The following is an 18,709-nucleotide window of genomic DNA, read 5'->3' as shown; positions in this document are numbered from 1 at the left end:
TAGACTTGAGATCTTATATAAAGCATTTGCACTGAAGACGTTAGAGTTTGAACCACTTTTAGGGCATGTTTACATGGATGTGGGGGATCCCAGCTAGGTGAGGTTACCCTCTCAGCCGTGAAACTTTGTCATGTACACTTCCTAGCAGAAGTTGACTGTCGTAGACCCTAAGTCATATTAAAACACTATTTCTTGATAGAATGGTGAATTTGCTGATGGACTTTTCCAGAGAAAGTCAAACGTAGACGAACACCTCCGAACTCGAAGAATTAGTAGAGGTGAGAAATGACGTCTGATGATCATTGCTGAAGGATCCCTCGGGACGCAGAACCTTTCTCTTGGTCGAGAAAAGTCAATTTTCCAAATATATATGACAATGATTTTCTTTCAAATGGTTTTGACTCTGACCGGCAGTGGAGCTAAAAATAGTTCTAAGTGTCACAAAATAATTGGTTTCGTCTTCTGAGCCCAGCGTAAACCAAATGCTAGACTTGAGATCTTATATAAAGCATTTGCACTGAAGACGTTAGAGTTTGAACCACTTTTAGGGCATGTTTACATGGATGTGGGGGATCCCAGCTAGGTGAGGTTACCCTCTCAGCCGTGAAACTTTGTCATGTACACTTCCTAGCAGAAGTTGACTGTCGTAGACCCTAAGTCATATTAAAACACTATTTCTTGATAGAATGGTGAATTTGCTGATGGACTTTTCCAGAGAAAGTCAAACGTAGACGAACACCTCCGAACTCGAAGAATTAGTAGAGGTGAGAAATGACGTCTGATGATCATTGCTGAAGGATCCCTCGGGACGCAGAACCTTTCTCTTGGTCGAGAAAAGTCAATTTTCCAAATATATATGACAATGATTTTCTTTCAAATGGTTTTGACTCTGAACGGCAGTGGAGCTAAAAATAGTTCTAAGTGTCACAAAATAATTGGTTTCGTCTTCTGAGCCCAGCGTAAACCAAATGCTAGACTTGAGATCTTATATAAAGCATTTCAGGATCGCTCGACTTTTCTTAATCGACATATGATAATTTAGATTAGCTGAGATTTTTCGATTTTGTGAAATTTACTGAGAATATTTGACTGCCGGTCATTTAGTGTTTTGAAAACCTTAACCGGCTACCGGCCATAGAGCCACACAAATTGACCACGACTGCGCAATGAGCATGGTGTTGCTTTAATCCACGGTGAATTCTGTCTGCTCCGTAACTTTGGTTATCTTACATTAATAATTGTGTACGATAAAGCACAATTGAAAACACAAAGCTGTTCCATCTGCGTGAAGCTTGAGATAACAGCTGAATTATAAATGTAAACTCTGAGCCATGACTAGGTACTTTACGGGAACTTCGTTTGAACAGTGAGTTTCACTTCAAAATGTTTCAATAAAGCTTGTTTGATGTTAGGCACTGATGAATGGTACAGTAAATCAAGGCATATCGCTTCATAAAGGGCAAGCGGAAAAGGAAGATCCGAAAAACGGATGTTACTTTTGGGTACTAGCTATATCACTTTCATGGGGTTGCTACTTTAGAAACCGTCTATATAATTATGTCATTTACTTCAAGAGAGATTTTTGCAGTCCGTCGATCAGGATTTAGACTCATTAGCACGTGATCGTCTGCATGCATTAAGTAATTGACAGTTTCAATACCTAATGTTACGCCTTGGCATTTCTGGTCTGTCTCTTAGATACTTTGGTATATCGTTCTTCGTTCATAAATTAAAATAGAATACGATTTCTGCTTATGATCATCAACGCTTTCTTTCCGGTGGCGCCGAGTGTATTCCACATGTTCTGTAGCCTGCGTGGCGGGCGTCGAAAGGAGTAGAGGATCGGGAGCAAGTGGAAAAAGGAGAGCAGACTACATACTCTGCATCACACGGGTCACATTGACACTCACAAACAACACATTCATTCGTTAACAATATTCACAGGGCTTGATTTCTAACACTTTAGGGTCTTCGTTTATATAATTTGCTGCTGATGAACACCGGTTTTATCACGTTTTTAACCACTGTGCTTAGATCGTTTAGACAGTGTTTGACAACGTTCCCTGGTTTTGGTCTTTGAACTTGGGTAAGATTAAACGGATCATGTCTATTCTCTCAAGTGACACTCGGGGAAATTGTTGGTTGTCCTAAACTTTAGGGTCGACGGTCGACGACATGTTTGAAGGCTAAACTGAACATCTGCTGCCGATATTCGCATTTCGAGGACACTTCCTTAAGCCGATCACATTCCTCTGAAAAATAAGACAAACAGGTGATTCAAACTCTAGCAGTAGCCAGGTTCTTAGGAGCTAGTAAGCAAATTTTTTAAAAATCAGAAAAATCAGAAAAAATCAGAGAAAGGTTGCGATATCGCCCCAGAATAAGGGATATAGCATTTCCGGAACCTCTATTTACGTAAGCCATAAATCAGAGAAATGGAAGGTTATGCAGTCTTCCCATAATGCACTGTGCCACAATATATCAAGAATCGGTGTGTGACGTCACCACTTTGAAGATGGATGCATTGAGTGAGCAACTCAATCATGCTCCCTTCTTTGCGGAAGACACAGACGTGAATTATTTGCACTGTTGCGATTTGAATGACCAGTTTGACGTTACAGTACCTTCTTTGCCATTTGTACGGCTGAGTGGTTTTTGACCATTTTAGTTCTTTGGTGTAGAGACGTTTCCCTATTAGCAGAGAGAGGCTTGGCTATAGCGGCAATCATTACATTTGGTTTACAATTTAATGATGCCTTAATCAGCACCAGATCTACCATTTCCAACACATTTTTCTTTGTTTAGTTGCGTTTATGAAGTTTTCAAAAAAAACTTGTAATTCTGCGATGCTTCCTTAATTTCGTACTACCAGAACGAGGGGGTCATAGACACCCAAAGTATAATGTGCCTGACCACCGGCCGGCAAAATTTATATTACCATGCAAGTTCATCCTCTACCCCTACTAACCAATAAACGTGAAAAGACAAGGTAAAAAGACGGCTCAACATATTTACCCAAATACTCAAACCTAAGCCTAGGGACTGATAACTCAAACTAGTAACTTCTCTAATGAAATATTTCGCGCCTTGCAACCATTAAAATAGTATCTTAGTTTGGTGTCTTTCGGATATTGCAATGAGACAAAAGCCATTTGGCTACTCTTTGATAGAACTGAGCTGTTCAAGGTAGATGTACTCTTAGCTTGACGCTTCACCGATCAACAGTTTTACGTCGTCAGCAGAAAGCAACTAATCCTTGTACGTTCTGTGCTACCAAGCGCCGTTGTTGTTGTCGTTGTTTTCTTTGTCATTCGCCAACGCTGTCGGTGTACACTTTCAATGCAATCCTGTATTAAAAGCAAACATGATGCGATATGATTAGTTTATATCGAGGCATGATGGGTACGTGCCTGCTTGTAAGATAGAGTTCTAGCAAGATATTCTTATTCTTATTCTTTTTCTCCTCGCCATCATTGAAAGAGATTTCGTGATGTGACCACGCATAGTTTGCGAGATGACCAGATATTCATCGGGGAGTAGTTCGCGTTATTTTGCGTGTGTAATATTTATCAGCCAACATATTAAACAAATATTGAATTTTGTCACCAACAAAGGTTTCTTTCTTTTACATGCTAGAATACTTGATTTACTTTTGATTTCTTTTGATTTAAGCCAGTCCTTCACTGATATAAGTATTCTCAGGCGGTGTTGACGAACATAAGGTTCACTTTACAATGAACTTGTAAAAACACTTGTGAAAGTTTAATTGAATTGACCCCTGATCACGTGCTGGAGGCATCATGTTCCACGAGGCACGGCCATCGAGAATTCACGAAGATTTCCGATGAATAGATAGTTGAATCAGTATGGGTTCTATTTTTATTATTATTATTTTTTAATATTATACAATCCAACCGGCTTTGCGTTATCTATTTCAGTGAAGAATAGTGCAGCTTGTTTTCTAATATTCATAAACGACACACCATAGAGTTTTTTAATATCGGCTTATAAACATTTAGTTACGATTACATTTCCTTTCCAATATCTCTTGATATCAAAACAACAAGGTCCCGTTTGCTGCGACTACTCAGATGTACTGAGCTCAAAGTTAAATGGCATCGATTAAAACATTTTCCTTTTGGAGAGTTAATCAATCGAGTTTAATCTGATGGATTTCCATGTATCCACAAGATCCAAAGAACCCCAATCCTAACACAAACGTACGGTTACAGCAAGTATTAACTAGTATTTATAGATACTATATCATGATGCGATGCTGGCTAAGTGGCTGACAAAAACAGCTTGTATTGTCCAACAAACATTTTTAAAAGTCTTATACCGCCTCTATAGATTCAAACCTTGTTTTTGTTTCACCAAGACAAAATTCAACAAGTGCACAAGGTAGGTGTATTTTTCATTTCTTATGCAAAAAGTTCTTCTGACAACTACAAAAAGACATTAAAAGGCTGTTCACTGAATTAACGATATCACTGCGTGGGTTCTCTTGACCTATGAACATAATTAACCTGAGTCGTTTGGCTTTTCTTAGGAGCACGTTTAAAGTCATAACCCCAGTGCAACCAGGGCCATTACATCAGGGGCATCTAACGAAAAATTGAAATCTTCTTTTAGGCTATCCAGTATATAATTTAACATCTTTAGAAATGCATTCTAAGCGGCGCTATAAAATTTGTAGCTGTTCGGTTATCCTAAGGGAACTTGAGCCTTGTCGAAAATACAAGGGCTGCAGTCTTATTTTCCCGAAGATTTTAGATGCAGTAACGTATTACGGAAGTGAGAATTTTTCTGATTCTCTCCATCACATTTTTGAATCCGAACATTTTAGGTTTCCTTTTTGTACGAAAAATAGCCTAACCTGGGCAGTGATATTAATGCAAAGAATAAAACTCCAGAAAATCGTAGGGAAATGATTCGAAGATTCTACGTGAATGGAACGGCCATCTAGGAATTTTTGACCGTCCTCAAGCAATAGAAAATTCTAGGCAATATTTGCTTCTCCCGACAGACATTTTACAGAAAACAGTCGTTTGGTGCTCCTGATTACCTCACAGGTTTGAAGGTACAGATGTAAATAATCGGGGGCTGAAGGAAGATTGGAATAAGAACGACACAAGGTTTGTCTTTGCAAAGAACAGAATGACGATTCTTTTTTCCGGAATAAGTAGATTTTCCCAAATAGAATACTGCTTCGACATTTTGAGGGACAATGGTTGAAGTATGAACACCTCATTATTTAGCGATCTTCGTACTCTAAATATTGGTGGTTAGGGACCGGGAAAACAGAAACCCTTAGGTTTCAAAAACCAGTGACACACATAAAACTACAGACGAGGGACTTACGGTTAGCCGGATCTTCACTGAAAACAGTAAGGTTTGCACTTTTTAACTTTTAAATTGCATATTTACCTAGTATGTAAGCCCTAACAATAAATTTTCGCTATTTCGCAAATGATTATGTAACATTAAATTAGGTTCAACAGGCATGGCTGGGGGCTTGGGAGGGACTTACGGTTAGCAGGATCTTCATTGAAAACAGTAGGGTTTGCAATTTTTCTTTTAAATTGCATATTTACCTAGTATGTAAGCCCTAACAATAAATATTCACTATTTCGCAAATAATTACGTAACATTAAATTAGGTTCAACAGGCATGGCCGGGGTGCTTGTGACAACATCAGGTTATCGATAGTAACTATAGAAATATCGTAAACAAATGCTTATAAGCTTATACATTTTTGTAAGGAGTTTAGGAGGGCTAATAAATGAAGGGCGTATATTCGAAGGTCCTTACCACCGGAATGGAAAAAGCGCTTTGAAATAAGCCATAAGGGTGCTGATCAAAATACGTTTTGAATTAACTGGTTTTCAATTCAGCTTCCAAAACGTAAAGATGAATCGAAATCATTTCAGTACGTTTATATCCGGAGGTTTTAGGGGTTTTGTCACGCGTTCCTGCCCCACTAACGTCTGCTGAACCGAAAGATAAATTCCTTTACTATTGTTCGCAAATATCAGCTGGAGATCACATGCAGATTATGGGAGATCCAATCGGCGCTGTTGAAGTCAAAGTGTTGACAAGTCAAACACATACGTACAAGCTCGGTAGAGGGTGATACGTGACTGCGTGATCAAAGATTTTTGCTCCAGACGAGAATCTAGGAGATAAGCGTTGGCTTTTTCATATCTCTGCAAAGGCTGGATTAGATGTCATTTGCTCATAAAGTTGTTCTCTTGGTGATACAACGGCGGGGTTACTTTGTAACTGAACAAAAGGCAGAATTGTTTTCACACTGACTTCCGTTCAGTAAACTTAACCTCCGAGGTAATTTTTTTTCAATGAGATTGTAAGGGTAGCCTCTAGTACGAACACTTGTGAGTTAACTGAGTAGTTTGTTCTAAAACTATAAGGTCTTCACCTTTCATGAGACCTTTCTGATCTTTTTGGAGTTAAGTCAGGCGCGAAATTTTTCAAGGTCCAAAGTGTACTTCCCAGCTCTGGACGTCTGCTGTGATTGGTCTAAGTTTTTTTCCGCTCAAATCAACAGACTTTAGTGAGGCAGGAATGCGTGACGAACCCCTAAGAACGTCTGCGGGGGAGGCTATATAGCAAATAGTTGTCTCCAGATATTCTAATCTTTGTTCTTATCCAAATTTTCAAGAAGAGTTCGTCCAGGTCTTCTTCTTTAACAGCCGAGGTGCGCCAGTATGTTAACGCGTATTTTTATACCCTGTGTGGAAAGAATCATCAACTTTGAAGAAATAAACCCAGTGTGCTTCGAAAGCCTGACAAATAGGTTTTTAAAAAATCGGCGCGGAACAAATTTTTTTGAATACGTTCAAACTATTCGTAGATCTTATACCAGGTTCATATTCTCGAAATTTTCTTTTAATTCCGGGTTTTTACGTCATACAAAAATCAGTATCATCGTGAAATTGACCAAAAATTGTATTACAATTATTGTTAGTATATAAACACTCAGTGATCTTGGTGATTTAACCAATCTGATTAGTTCGCTATCTCGGACTATTCAACAATATTCACCTCCCAGCGAGTGAATTATGTGTGAGCTCGGTGTTTTTCGCATTTTTTTAAGAGAATGGTCTTTTAAAAGTCGACAAAATCCATTTATTGTAGCTGAGTTTTGTGCTTGATGGATTGTTTACAACTCCCGTTTATTTGCGTAGAAGAGACCGTTTCGTGAACTCAGCGTTTCCTAATCAGAAAAATTTGGCCCCAAAATCGAAGTATGTTTCAGTGACAAGCAAATTTGAAAGCAAATGTTTGCAGAAATTCTACGTTTTAAGTAAATAGGAAAAGGAATGCTACAGAAAGACGACGTCTTACCTCGAGCAACCAAGCCGCCATTGTTATTCGCACTTCCTGCGAAAGAACGACACAACAAACCATTTTTACTATAAACTTGGCGAGTCAATAGAAAACTCTTTTAACGGTTCCATTTAAGCCATTACGCTGTTGTTTGCAAGGTGGTAAACTTGTGAATTGCCATGTTTGAAAAAGTTCTGCAAAGATCTATTTTTAAACTTTCGCTCGATTTGATCCTTCAATCAAATCGTACCTTTTAATGGTTTCCTCTCTGATTTTGTTGAGATCACTTCGTGTGTATAAGCGAAAACAATTACTCTTTTCAATCTCGGTGAATAGTGGCTTTAGCAATATTTACCTCGCCGCTTTACTATTCGCACCTCGATTTCAAAGAATATTACACTATAATTGTTACTGCCATGAAAACCTTAATATCTGATTTTTTGTTTCGTTTTGTTTTTGTTTCTGTTTTAGACACCAAAAAAATGGCAAACAAGAGTTTCTTCTCTACCCTTCTTTTCCAATGGATGAACATTTCGCTAAAGACAGGAAGTGAACGAGCCATTTATGAAAATGATCTTTTTCCTCTGGAAGAAGAAAACACTACGCGCTTTTTGACAGAGAGGCTTCGGGCAAACTGGACGAAAGAAACAGGTAACAGCAAAAGACAAGATATTTGGCCAAGACTTTGGAAAAGCGTATTGAAGATGTTAACCACAAAGGACTTAGTAATTCTCTTTGCAGCTGGCATTTTCTGGACAATTTGTCGTGTTCTCCAACCATTACTTCTTGGATTTCTTATCAAGTCCCTGATGACAGCAGAGACACACAACATGTTTTTTCTCTATGGCAGTGCCTCTGCACTTGGGGTAAATGAATTGATCTGTTGTCTCAGCATGCACCAGTTCGGCTACCGATGTGAGGTGTTGGGGATCAGAATTAGCAGCGCCCTTAAAGGTTTAGTTTATATGAAGGTAATGAAAATAATGAAAAAGTGAAAATGTCAAGTAACCGTGACCTTAATGTGCTCTTTACGAAAACAACAAAAAGTACCAGTCCTTCGTCCCTGTTTTTGTTCAGTCTTTTTCCGATACCCGTTTCTGGGTAGGTAAGGTAAAGGCGCACACGAGCTAAAGGCTTAAACGGCCTGAGCTTATCGCAGTTTCATTAGCATGAAGCTCCTAGGAGTATCGCTACTAATACTAACCCTGGACGGGATGCTAGTCCATCGCAGGGTTATCCCTCCCCCACCCCAGCAGTACGTCGCCGGTACCAATTTATACACCTGGGTGAAGAGAGACAAAGTGGAGTAAAGTTCCTTATCTAAGGAAACAACGCGACGGGCGAGGCTTGAACCCCGGACCTCCAGATCCGGAGTTTCAGGTATTAACCACTCGGCCACACCGCCTCCCCATTTCTGGGTGAGAGAGGAAAAATGAGTCTCTCCGTCGGTTTTAAGGTGACTGAACTCAGTTTGATAGGTTGTGGATCATGGCCATTCCTTGGGGGTGTTTTCTGAGAGACGTTGTTGGTATCAGGATGAAATTTGGCAGGGACAAAACTGTATTTATAAGACGACATGACATTTATTAGGTTAAAAGTGAGATTTGGATCGTTTTAATGGCAACATGAATGATTGAAGACAAGCCTAAAATTTTGAATCTGTTAGGCTTATGCAAAAGCCAGTCATTAAATTTTCTCATAAATTTGCACATAACTTACAACTATTAACCCACATTGTTTGAAACCGCAAACAGTTTATTCTTCGATAGTGTACGTTTAGGTTTGTCCAGCTCCGCAAATATTCTCCAAATAGCAGATGTCGCCCTCCGAGTTGTCTTCTTGCTGTTTTTGCTATGTTTTTAGCCATTACTTCGCCTAGTTCCAGCTGTAGTTCTTGCTCTTGAAACGTCTGAAGTGTCGGCCATTTTGTTTTCACAACCAAAACAACTCAACCTCTTCCCCAGGTCTTCTCGGTTAACGGTTCATTTACCTGTAGAAGGCTGCATTTTGGACGTCATTTCCTCGTTAAACACAAAATTCTTCCAAATTTGGTCATCAGTAACTGGTTATGGTGAATTATGCGTGTGCTTTTAACCAATCAGAATTGGGGAAATATTTCGAATCAAAAAAAAAGTTTATTAATGTGTTGGAAAACTTGATTTTATCAAATACCTCGTTCAGATTTTAAATATTTTTTCGCCTTAGCTTATGGCTATTTTGACGGGAATTTGGATTCTGCCAATGAATTGAACAATATGACGTCATAACAACGTCAAAGTATGTCATTTTATCAATCAGGTTTTGCCCATTTTTCTTTTTTTTAAACATTTTTGTGATTTTTGTGGCTGTATCATGAACGGTTTTGAAGGTGACAGGAAGAAAAAAAAAAGCAAACTGTCTGATCATGAGGATAAAAAGGAGGCGGGCTAGAAGTCCTAGGAGCACTTAGCTAGCCCAGTTATCTAAAAGGCTAGCAAATAGAACCTGTGTTTTGAAGTTATGTCAAGGCAACCTCAGACAAGAAACCTATTGGTTGGGCGAAAAGACATTTTATGGTCCTTTATCAATGGCATTTCAAAAATATGCGAATTTTTAGATCGAGGGCATCTGTATATACTCAGACATGACTTAGACGGGTAAATGTAACATCAGAAAAGATAGCGGAGGAAAAAGGCGTTATGAATATATTTATATCACTTTTTGACTAAAAAAAGCTAAATGTTGTTCTAAAACTGTTTCACTTTGTGATTGAGCCTTTCTTTTAAATGATAACTTCATGTAAAGATAAATTTACGAACATCTGGTTTCTTTTGCAGACGCTTCTTCTCAGCAAGGATTCACTGTTGAGGTTTACATCCGGTCAAGTTTTTGATCTCGTATCGAACGATGTTCAGCGACTGGAGAGCGATACTTTTATCTTGTTTTTTGATGGCGCTCGAGGCTTAAAGGAACTATTCATAGTAACAGCTTTACTGTTCTCTCTAATCGGATGGCATACCATAGTGGGGATTGTTTCATTGTGTATGATACTGCCATGTTACGTTGGGTTCTCATACGTAGGGGCTGTACTACGCCTGCGTACAGCCATGGTTTCTGACAGCCGCATCACGTTGATCAATCAGGTTGTTTCTGGGATCCGCACCATTAAAACAAATGCATGGGAAGATAAATATAGAGAACAGATAAAGAGCACGCGAAGGTAAGATACAATTTAACACAGGATAACTTAACTCTGATTTGCAGAAAAAAAAGGACTGAGCGAGTAAGAATGGTGTTGTTGTTGTTGTTGTTGTTTTTATTATTTATTTTCATCTGTGATTCTACCCTCCCTAAAATGACTGAGGACATTATGTGTTTTTTTTTTTTTGTTTGTTTGTTTTTTTGTTGTTGCTTTTTTTTTGTAGTGATGAAGTCAAATTGATCCGTAAGAAGAGTGCTGTTTTGTCGGGCATTGCTGCTCTTGAATACATTTCAACACCAACAGCGACCATGTTGACTGTCATCACTCTTGTACTAACTGGTCAGCTCCTGACACCAGTTAACGTCTTCACGTTACTATCCTTTATCAATCTGTTGAGGTTGGGCTTCTGTATGAACTTTTCCTATGCCTCCATCCAAACCTACGACGCTTATGTCTCACTGAGCAGAATACAAGACTTTCTTCTTTTGAACAATCTTGATTCAACGAAGACCACAATAAATCCACCACGAGAAACAAAAGAAAAGTTTAATTCGGAGAAGCCAATTGAAAGTCAGCAAGCAGCTATTTTAAGAGTCAGACATTTCAATCATCAGCATCAGCAAAATTCTCCAGAAGATGAATCCTTTCTGCAAGACGTCTATTTCACTGCCGAAAAAGGAAGTTTAACAGTTATAACCGGACCAGTGGGCAGTGGCAAATCTACTCTTCTGTCAGCAGTTGCTGGCGAGGTGCCAGACCAGAACTGGGCTATAACCTACAACGGAAGTGTCGTTTATGCGCCACAGATTGCTTGGGTATTCTCTGGGACTATAAGAGAAAACATTTTGTTTGGTGAACAGTACAAGGAATCCAAGTACAACGGAGTTTTGAAAGCATGTGCTCTGATAGAAGACATGCAGAAGTTTCCAGACTCTGATCAAACTATCGTTGGAGAACGTGGTGCGGTTCTAAGTGGAGGCCAGCGGGCAAGAGTAAGCTTAGCACGCGCAGTCTATGCGGAAGCAGACCTTTACTTGCTGGATGATCCTTTAAGTGCTTTGGACTTTAAAGTTGCTCAACTCATCTTTAGAGAATGCATCAACGGCTTACTTGGACAGAAAACTCGATTAATAACGACTCATGAAGAACAGGTCATGCGAGAAGCCAAAAGCGTAATTGTGTTATATAAAGGCGGAATACTGGGCCAGGGAAGTTTTACTGAGCTAAAAGAAAGTGGTATCCTGAACACAACTATAGATTCAATGTACGAGAAGGCAAGCGAATCGGATAACAGTGTTGGTAAGAAAGAAAATGAAGAAAAAGACATTTCTAACACGAGTGGTGCAAATAAACCACATGAAGTTCAGGGTCTCCACTTATCAGAAGAAGATCGCGCCATCGGGGTGGTGTCATCAAAGCTTTATTGGAGCTACTTTAGAACCGGGGCAACTTTGCCGGTAATCATCGCAGGAATTTGCTTTTGTTTAATCGGTCAAGGTAAGGACTTAATAAATCAAGAACTGAACCTTAAGACCACAGAGGAGAAACGTAACCTGTCAAATAAAGAATACATAACTCTGATACATTGGGTGACCACGTATGGAAAATAAGTACTAATATTAGTAGTTCAATTTGTTGGGAGGAATGGAAAACCAGTACTGAAAATAAATTTTGAAAATATACATTTTGTGCATCATTCACCTCATACGTTTTCCCCCATTTTTGCACCGCAAACTTAAAACTTAAAACGTTTGTGTTCCAAACTGTTTTGAAATATTCAAACCGCGAAAATGAAATACTTGTTAAAAGTTCCTATTCTTTAAAAGGTGCTTGTCCTCGTTATTTTTCGATGCCCGTAGACTATCTTAGCAACTGGGAACTGAACATATACTATAAATATTAGTTTTGAACACCGGCCAACATCTAAACACAAATCTCAGGGTTACCTTTTTCTTGTCCAAACTGTCAATTCTTGCGCATTTTCCAGGATAGTTTGTACTCGCTACATCATGAATGCGGGCTTACCTATGATAAAACTTTCATCAGTTTGGTCATAAGATAGACCAAACAAGAAACCAAAACAAAACTTAAGCATTTACGACAACAACAATAGTCTTCGCCGACACCCAGCCATCAGCCAACGAGACTTTTCTGGCGCTTTGTCACAGGAACTTTGTGGAGACCGGATAGTTTGCATTTCCTGTTGTATTTTCTGACATTTAATTGGCTCGGACAAAAAGTCCTTTTTGATATTGGACAATTTGCCTATTATCAAAACAAAGCCCAATTTGAAACTATCCAAATTAACCCTTAATCGGACAGTTCTTACAGGTTGAAGGATAATATATATAGCTATGCTGAGAATATCGGATTAACTACCACCTACAAAGCCAATGAACCAATTAGTATTTTAATTGCATTTTAGGTAAAGGGAGCTAATGTTTATTTCTAGAATAGGCACTTGATGGACTGAGCAAAGCAAGGCAGTTATAAGTAGAGGGTAGAGGTACTCTCTCAAAAGAGTAAAGTGTTCTTTATAAGACCTTTGGCTATTACGAAGAATGAATGTTGAATTATAAGTAACAAAGATATGGGCGAAAGTGAAAAAAAAGGGCAGGGCTGTCCGCAAAGTCTGGCAGATCTTAAAGCCTTATTAAAAGTTTAAAAAAATGATGAACGGTTATGTCTAACTTCATCTGGGAGTAACAATGTTGTGAACTCTTGCAAGCACAAAGTAGCAAACTTAGGGCCCAAACAATAGACAAAGGGGACCGAGTGTGAATTGGAGCCTCAATTTTCAAGACACTTTGATTTATATAAATATATGTTATGCTTATTATTAATACCACCGGTACCAATTTAAGATCCCTAAGGGTGTTCTTTCTTACAATGAAAAGTCAAATATTTTAAAGATTGGCATTGCTTAAATCACACAATGGGGCCTTTTCCTTTTAGATGACGGAGATTTCATAACAGCCAGCATAAAATAAGCAACAACACGCCATCTTCGACTCAAAGTCGCAATTTAATGGCGATCTCCTGGGCAGACACCTAAATTTGTGTCACCACAGTCATTTCTGACCATTCTTTTTTTATATATCACTTTCAGCAATGCTAGTTTCCTGCGATGTGTGGCTTTCGCTTTTGGTAAAGAAGCATCCAGAGGATCAAAAATGTCAGAGAAACCTTTACGTCTATGGCTCTCTCGTCCTGGTATCTTTCACATTTCTTGTCTTTCGAGCATTTGGCTTCTATTTAGTTTCGTTACGATGCTCTGAATGTCTTCATAATAAAATGGTTGCGGCTGTTTTACAAGCACCAGTCTTTTTCTTTGATTCAAATCCCATTGGAAGAATTATGAATCGTTTCTCTAAAGATATAGGCTGCATGGATGAAGTACTACCCAAATCCTTTCTGAGAGCAATCCAAAGGACCTTGCTTATGTTCAGCTCCATTCTTCTGCCAACGGTCATAAACCCTTGGATTCTGTTTGCTGTTGTGCCAATAGCTTTGTTGGCAGGACTAATTTCAAGATATTACTTAAAGACATCTAGGGAGCTGCAAAGGATAGAGTCAGTTAGTCGTAGTCCCGTCTTTTCTCACTTTTCGGAGACTTTGGATGGACTGGGCACAATTCGGACAAGAAAAAAGGAAGGAGATTTCATAGATGCGTTTTGCAGGTATTTGCCACTTGGTACAGTCTTTATCATTGTTGTGTACTTTTTTAATCTGCGTGAACAGAAAAATGAGAATAAATAAATCCCTGAAAAGCGAAGAAATCGCAGTCAGTTGAGTAGTAAAGTAATTGGTTCAGAATATATTTTTGACGGGGTTTCTCCTGTCGGATTAATGTCCAGACTAACATGGAGCGAAGTGGCACTTGTGATACACGCCAGAAAAAAGACATAATAGTACCGTGCACGCATTTTAGCATAAAAATACCCAATTTAGGATAAGAGTTAAGTAAGACTATGGAACAACAAACCCTTAATAATGAAGATAATGAAGTCTTCGAATGACATGGCAAATGACAGCTGGCTTGACACAGTGGACAGATGACTGAATTGGAGGAGGTCTTCCTGTTATTCACAGAGTTTCCAGGCTTTGAAACCAACTTCCTAGCCCGGATTTTGTAATTGTATTAAAGATTAAGCAGCTCAGATGAAAAGTAAGAAAAAAAGGTGATAATCGAGCCACGATTCGCTGGTACAGATCAGAGTGCTTGTTCTAAGCTGGGAGCATACAAGGACCATAAAGAGGGTGAATGTCGTCACTTCGAAAGATGATTTCCTGGCCAGAAGGTTGTATACGCTGAACTGAGTTTTAGGAGAGAAACAGTTAGTAACAACAACTAACAAGGTGTAATCGGCGGGTTTGAAGACATCCTTGTTTGTGTGAAATAGTAGTCAGCAAGGTTTAGGTAAATATTTTGGGACTCTAGACCTTTAAAGGTAATAAGCTCAGTTAAATAAAATAGGAAAGCACAAAAAATGAAAAGATCTTAATGACCCCTTCTAATAAACTAAGCTGTTCTCGGTTGGGACGGTCACTTCAAATTTGAGCTAGCCTTTTTATTAAAACGTCTCTGAAATCTGTTTTGATAAAATTGCTTTAATGTAAACGATATGAGAGAAATCTAGGCGAAATTGCTGAGTGGTACATAATTGTTGTCCCTTTTAGGTTTCAAGATATTCATACCCAGTCATACATTATGGTTTTTGCCAGTCAGCGTTGGCTTGGTGTACGCTTGGATTGTCTGTCTGCTCTGTTAACTGGTGCAGCCGCTCTTGTTGCGGTTATTGTGTCTCAGGATGCCGGTAAATATACCCGCATAATTAGAAACTAATCAGATTATTTCATGAATTGTTCATTTTCTTAGAGTCACTAATTCACCTAAAATAGTCTTTGCTCCTTGTGCAAATGCTTGCGCTACCTTGTCATATTTCTACTAATGTTCAATGATATAAGTTGAGAGTGAAATAAAGTAAGTAATAGCGGAGCTCCACGCGCGCGCGAGCGTTGCCCCATTCCTAAGAAAATGTGGTAATCTAACCATCCGACAAATTTTGGTAATCACATGACCGTACATTCGTCCGTCCGTCCGTACCACAGGCATGCCAATGTAAAATAACTCAATCAACAGGTATGACAAACCAAATGTAACTCGAGCTTATTTTAGCGGGAAGTCCCATAGCCACCCGCGTCTTCTGAAGCGGAGACAACTAAAGAGTCAATAAGAGAACGGAAGGCAGAAAATGTTTCTGTGTCCGTGTTGTCTAAAGTATTAAGCTTAGATTAATTGTCATGTCCACAAATTTGGAATATAGAGAAAGAGAGCGACAGAGAAAAAAAGAAAATAGGCGACAGGCCGCAGCGAAGCTCAACGAGAAAAAGAGCGACGGAGAGCTAGAGCGAGAAATAAGGAGCCATTTTTTGTTGGAAGAACAACATGAATTTGTAGCGGCGGTGAGAAAATGAGAAATGCTAGCGGCAACCAAGGAAAAAATGAGCGGCAGTGTGAAAAAAGTGAACAAGAACATGTACGGCATTTCCTCCATAGAATGTACAACCAGGAAGTTTAATTTCAGGACGTTTTACGTTGTAGTTGTGCAAAACAACGGCAAAGAAATGTTCATACAAAGTGTGCTGCACGTGCAAAGTTGTGTTTTGCTAATTAGACGTTATGTTTTTTTTTTACCGTTCTCGTTGCCTTCGCTGCTTAGCACTACACGATTTTATATTTAGTTTGAGCAAACTATAAATATCATTGAGAGCTTTGCTTTTAGCCCTGGCTAAATCTACATATTAGGATAGTGTGAGATGCGGGAGATAATATAATAATATATAGCCGCCAAAAAAAATCACATTGATTCCCAGGATTGCTTCCCTGAACACCAGGAAGACTTCTCGCAAAAGAAAACACAAAACAAACCGAAACAAAAAAAGACGCAACTTCGGGTCAGTTTTTTCTCTTCTTAACAGTTGAGCAGAATATTGTTCCTAGCACCGCATTTTGGTATACGGCGACGAAATATCCGAAATTTGGACTGTATATTCTCCTCCCTTTTCTTTTAGCCTTTGCAGGTCTGGCATTGGTTTATGTAGTCCAGAGCGTGGTACTGACTCAGTCCGCAATTAAGAAATCAGTTGAGGTCGAAACTCTAATGACATCAGTTGAGCGAGTAATGACATACACTGAGCTTGAATCTGAACCTGGATACAAACTGGAACAAAACCCTCCAGAAATCTGGCCAAATGAGGGAAAAATTGCGTTCAAAGACGTATGCCTGACGTACTATCCTGGCGGTCCTCAAAGTCTAAAGAATATCACACTTAACATCAATGGAGGAGCTAAGATCGGAATTGCTGGCAGGACGGGTGCAGGGAAATCTTCTCTCGTGGCGACACTGATGCGCATGCCTGAAGCTGCTGGAGATATAATGATTGATAATGTCAGTATAAGAGATATCAATCTTAAAGAATCTCGACGAGCAATAACCATTCTTGGACAAAATCCGGCCCTCTTTAGTGGATCATTAAGGCAAAATCTTGATCTGATGGAAGAGTTTCAAGACGCGGAACTATGGCGAGCCCTCGAACAGGTGCAGTTGAAAAATCTTGTAGAGCACTTGGAGGGTCAGTTGGAACATGAATTATTGGAGCAAGGGTCTAACTTTAGTACTGGAGAACGTCAACTTATCTGCTTGGCTCGCGCGGTGTTGCAGCAAAAGAAAATCGTCATTTTGGATGAGCCCACTGCACACGTGGATCCAGACACAGAGCAAATAATCTGGAAACTAGTGCGCGAAGAACTGAAAGATTCCACTGTTATCACTATAGCACATCGTTTGAACACAATAAGGGATTGCGACAAGATTTTAGTTTTAAAAAGTAGTCAAGTCGATGGATTTGATAGTTTTGATGTGTTAATGAATAGAAAAGGAGGAATGGTGAATAAAATGGATAATATAATAAAGGGCACCTAATAGAACTGTCCTCCACGCTTATACTTGCATTATCATTTTAAGGATTTCCTTTGCAATTCTTCAATAGTCATTATAAGGGACCGATCATTATTTATCGCCTGGGGGGAGAGGATTCTGGGGGGATCACTTTTTTTCTAGGAGAACAAAAGGGGGGATCAGTCGTAACGGAGAACCCAAAAGGAGGGATCATCGAAAACTTTGGAAGGATTCAGAGAGGGGACCACTCAAATTTGCTTAGAAAATGAAGACATGGGGGGGGGATGGATCGCGAAAGTTATCAATTTTTATTAGGGGCAGCAGTTCAGTGAAGTAACATTCAAGGGTGTATCGGCAAAATTTCACCTTGTTTAGCCCCAAATCCTTCGCTCCCCCTCCCCCCCCCCCCCCCCCCCGGCGATAAATAATGACCGGTCCCTAAATAGATAAGTTTCCTATTATCGTCACTGTTTTTCTGACCATCTAGTCTTGAAATTTTGTAAGAAAAGTTGAAATGAACCACTATGAGAGATTGATTTTTTTTTACTCAATACTTTTTGTGTCTGTCTGTAGTTAATTCCTCATGTTCTGTAGCTCAAACGTGTAACATAGTAGAAGGGAGTGACAAAATACCAAAATATTTCATTAGTTACTTTTAGTTTGTACTAACCAGTTCATCTGCAGTATACGCGTATACGAAAAAGTTCTTGAGAACCAGTTTATTTTCATAACCTTCCTAGTATTCGTTAGGCGGGGTACAGTAAAAAAGCGCGAGTAAGAACTTCCCTTATAAGAACCTCTTACGCTAAAATTTACCAGTTAGGCCCCCTCAATACAAGAACCTGTTTGACCTAAAATTTGATTTGAGAATGAAAGAAATAAAGGTAGAAACACAAATTAACCAATCAGGTGTTGTAGGAATGTTACTTAGCTGATACTGTTAAGTAGCCCTGCCATTGATTTTACTTCTATACTTATGTTAATATTTCGCTAATATTATTGAGGGTGCCTGTTACCTATAAGACCAGTGGTTTCCCTTAAGGCTACCTCGCTATTAGAGTTTAACACGTGGTAATAGGCAATGTTTGATATATTAAAATTCATACTTGTCTCCGAGGCTTGGAGGAATAAGGCAAAATCCCAAGGAGGTATATAATAGTAGCTCGCGCGTACATAAACGAAGTTACTTACAGTTAAAATATGCATTCAGTATACCAGA

General features: G+C 39.1%; 1 protein-coding gene across 1 annotated transcript; it reads left to right on the top strand.

Annotated features, from left to right (window-relative positions):
• Positions 1 to 7,829: 7,829 nt before the first annotated feature.
• Positions 7,830 to 17,514, top strand: LOC140926368 (ATP-binding cassette sub-family C member 4-like). Its single transcript, XM_073376120.1, has 6 exons — positions 7,830 to 8,318; positions 10,164 to 10,546; positions 10,752 to 12,025; positions 13,638 to 14,208; positions 15,209 to 15,345; positions 16,604 to 17,514. Exons 1-6 carry the CDS (start codon positions 7,830 to 7,832, stop codon positions 17,512 to 17,514), a joined length of 3,765 nt encoding a protein of 1,254 aa, XP_073232221.1.
• Positions 17,515 to 18,709: the final 1,195 nt, after the last annotated feature.

Source organism: Porites lutea, chromosome 2 (assembly GCF_958299795.1).
Source record: "Porites lutea chromosome 2, jaPorLute2.1, whole genome shotgun sequence".
Taxonomy (NCBI): domain Eukaryota; kingdom Metazoa; phylum Cnidaria; class Anthozoa; order Scleractinia; family Poritidae; genus Porites; species Porites lutea.
The sequence above is the reverse complement of the archived record's forward strand: the minus strand, read 5'-3'. Positions and strand labels throughout refer to the sequence as shown.

Coding starts and splice junctions, on each gene's coding strand:
- LOC140926368 (XM_073376120.1), top strand. CDS start 7,830: ATGGCAAACAAGAGTTTCTTCTCTACCCTTCTTTTCCAATGGATGAAC. Junction 14,209..15,208: donor TTCATAGATGCGTTTTGCAG/GTATTTGCCACT, acceptor TGTCCCTTTTAG/GTTTCAAGATATTCATACCC. Junction 15,346..16,603: donor TATTGTGTCTCAGGATGCCG/GTAAATATACCC, acceptor CTTTTCTTTTAG/CCTTTGCAGGTCTGGCATTG.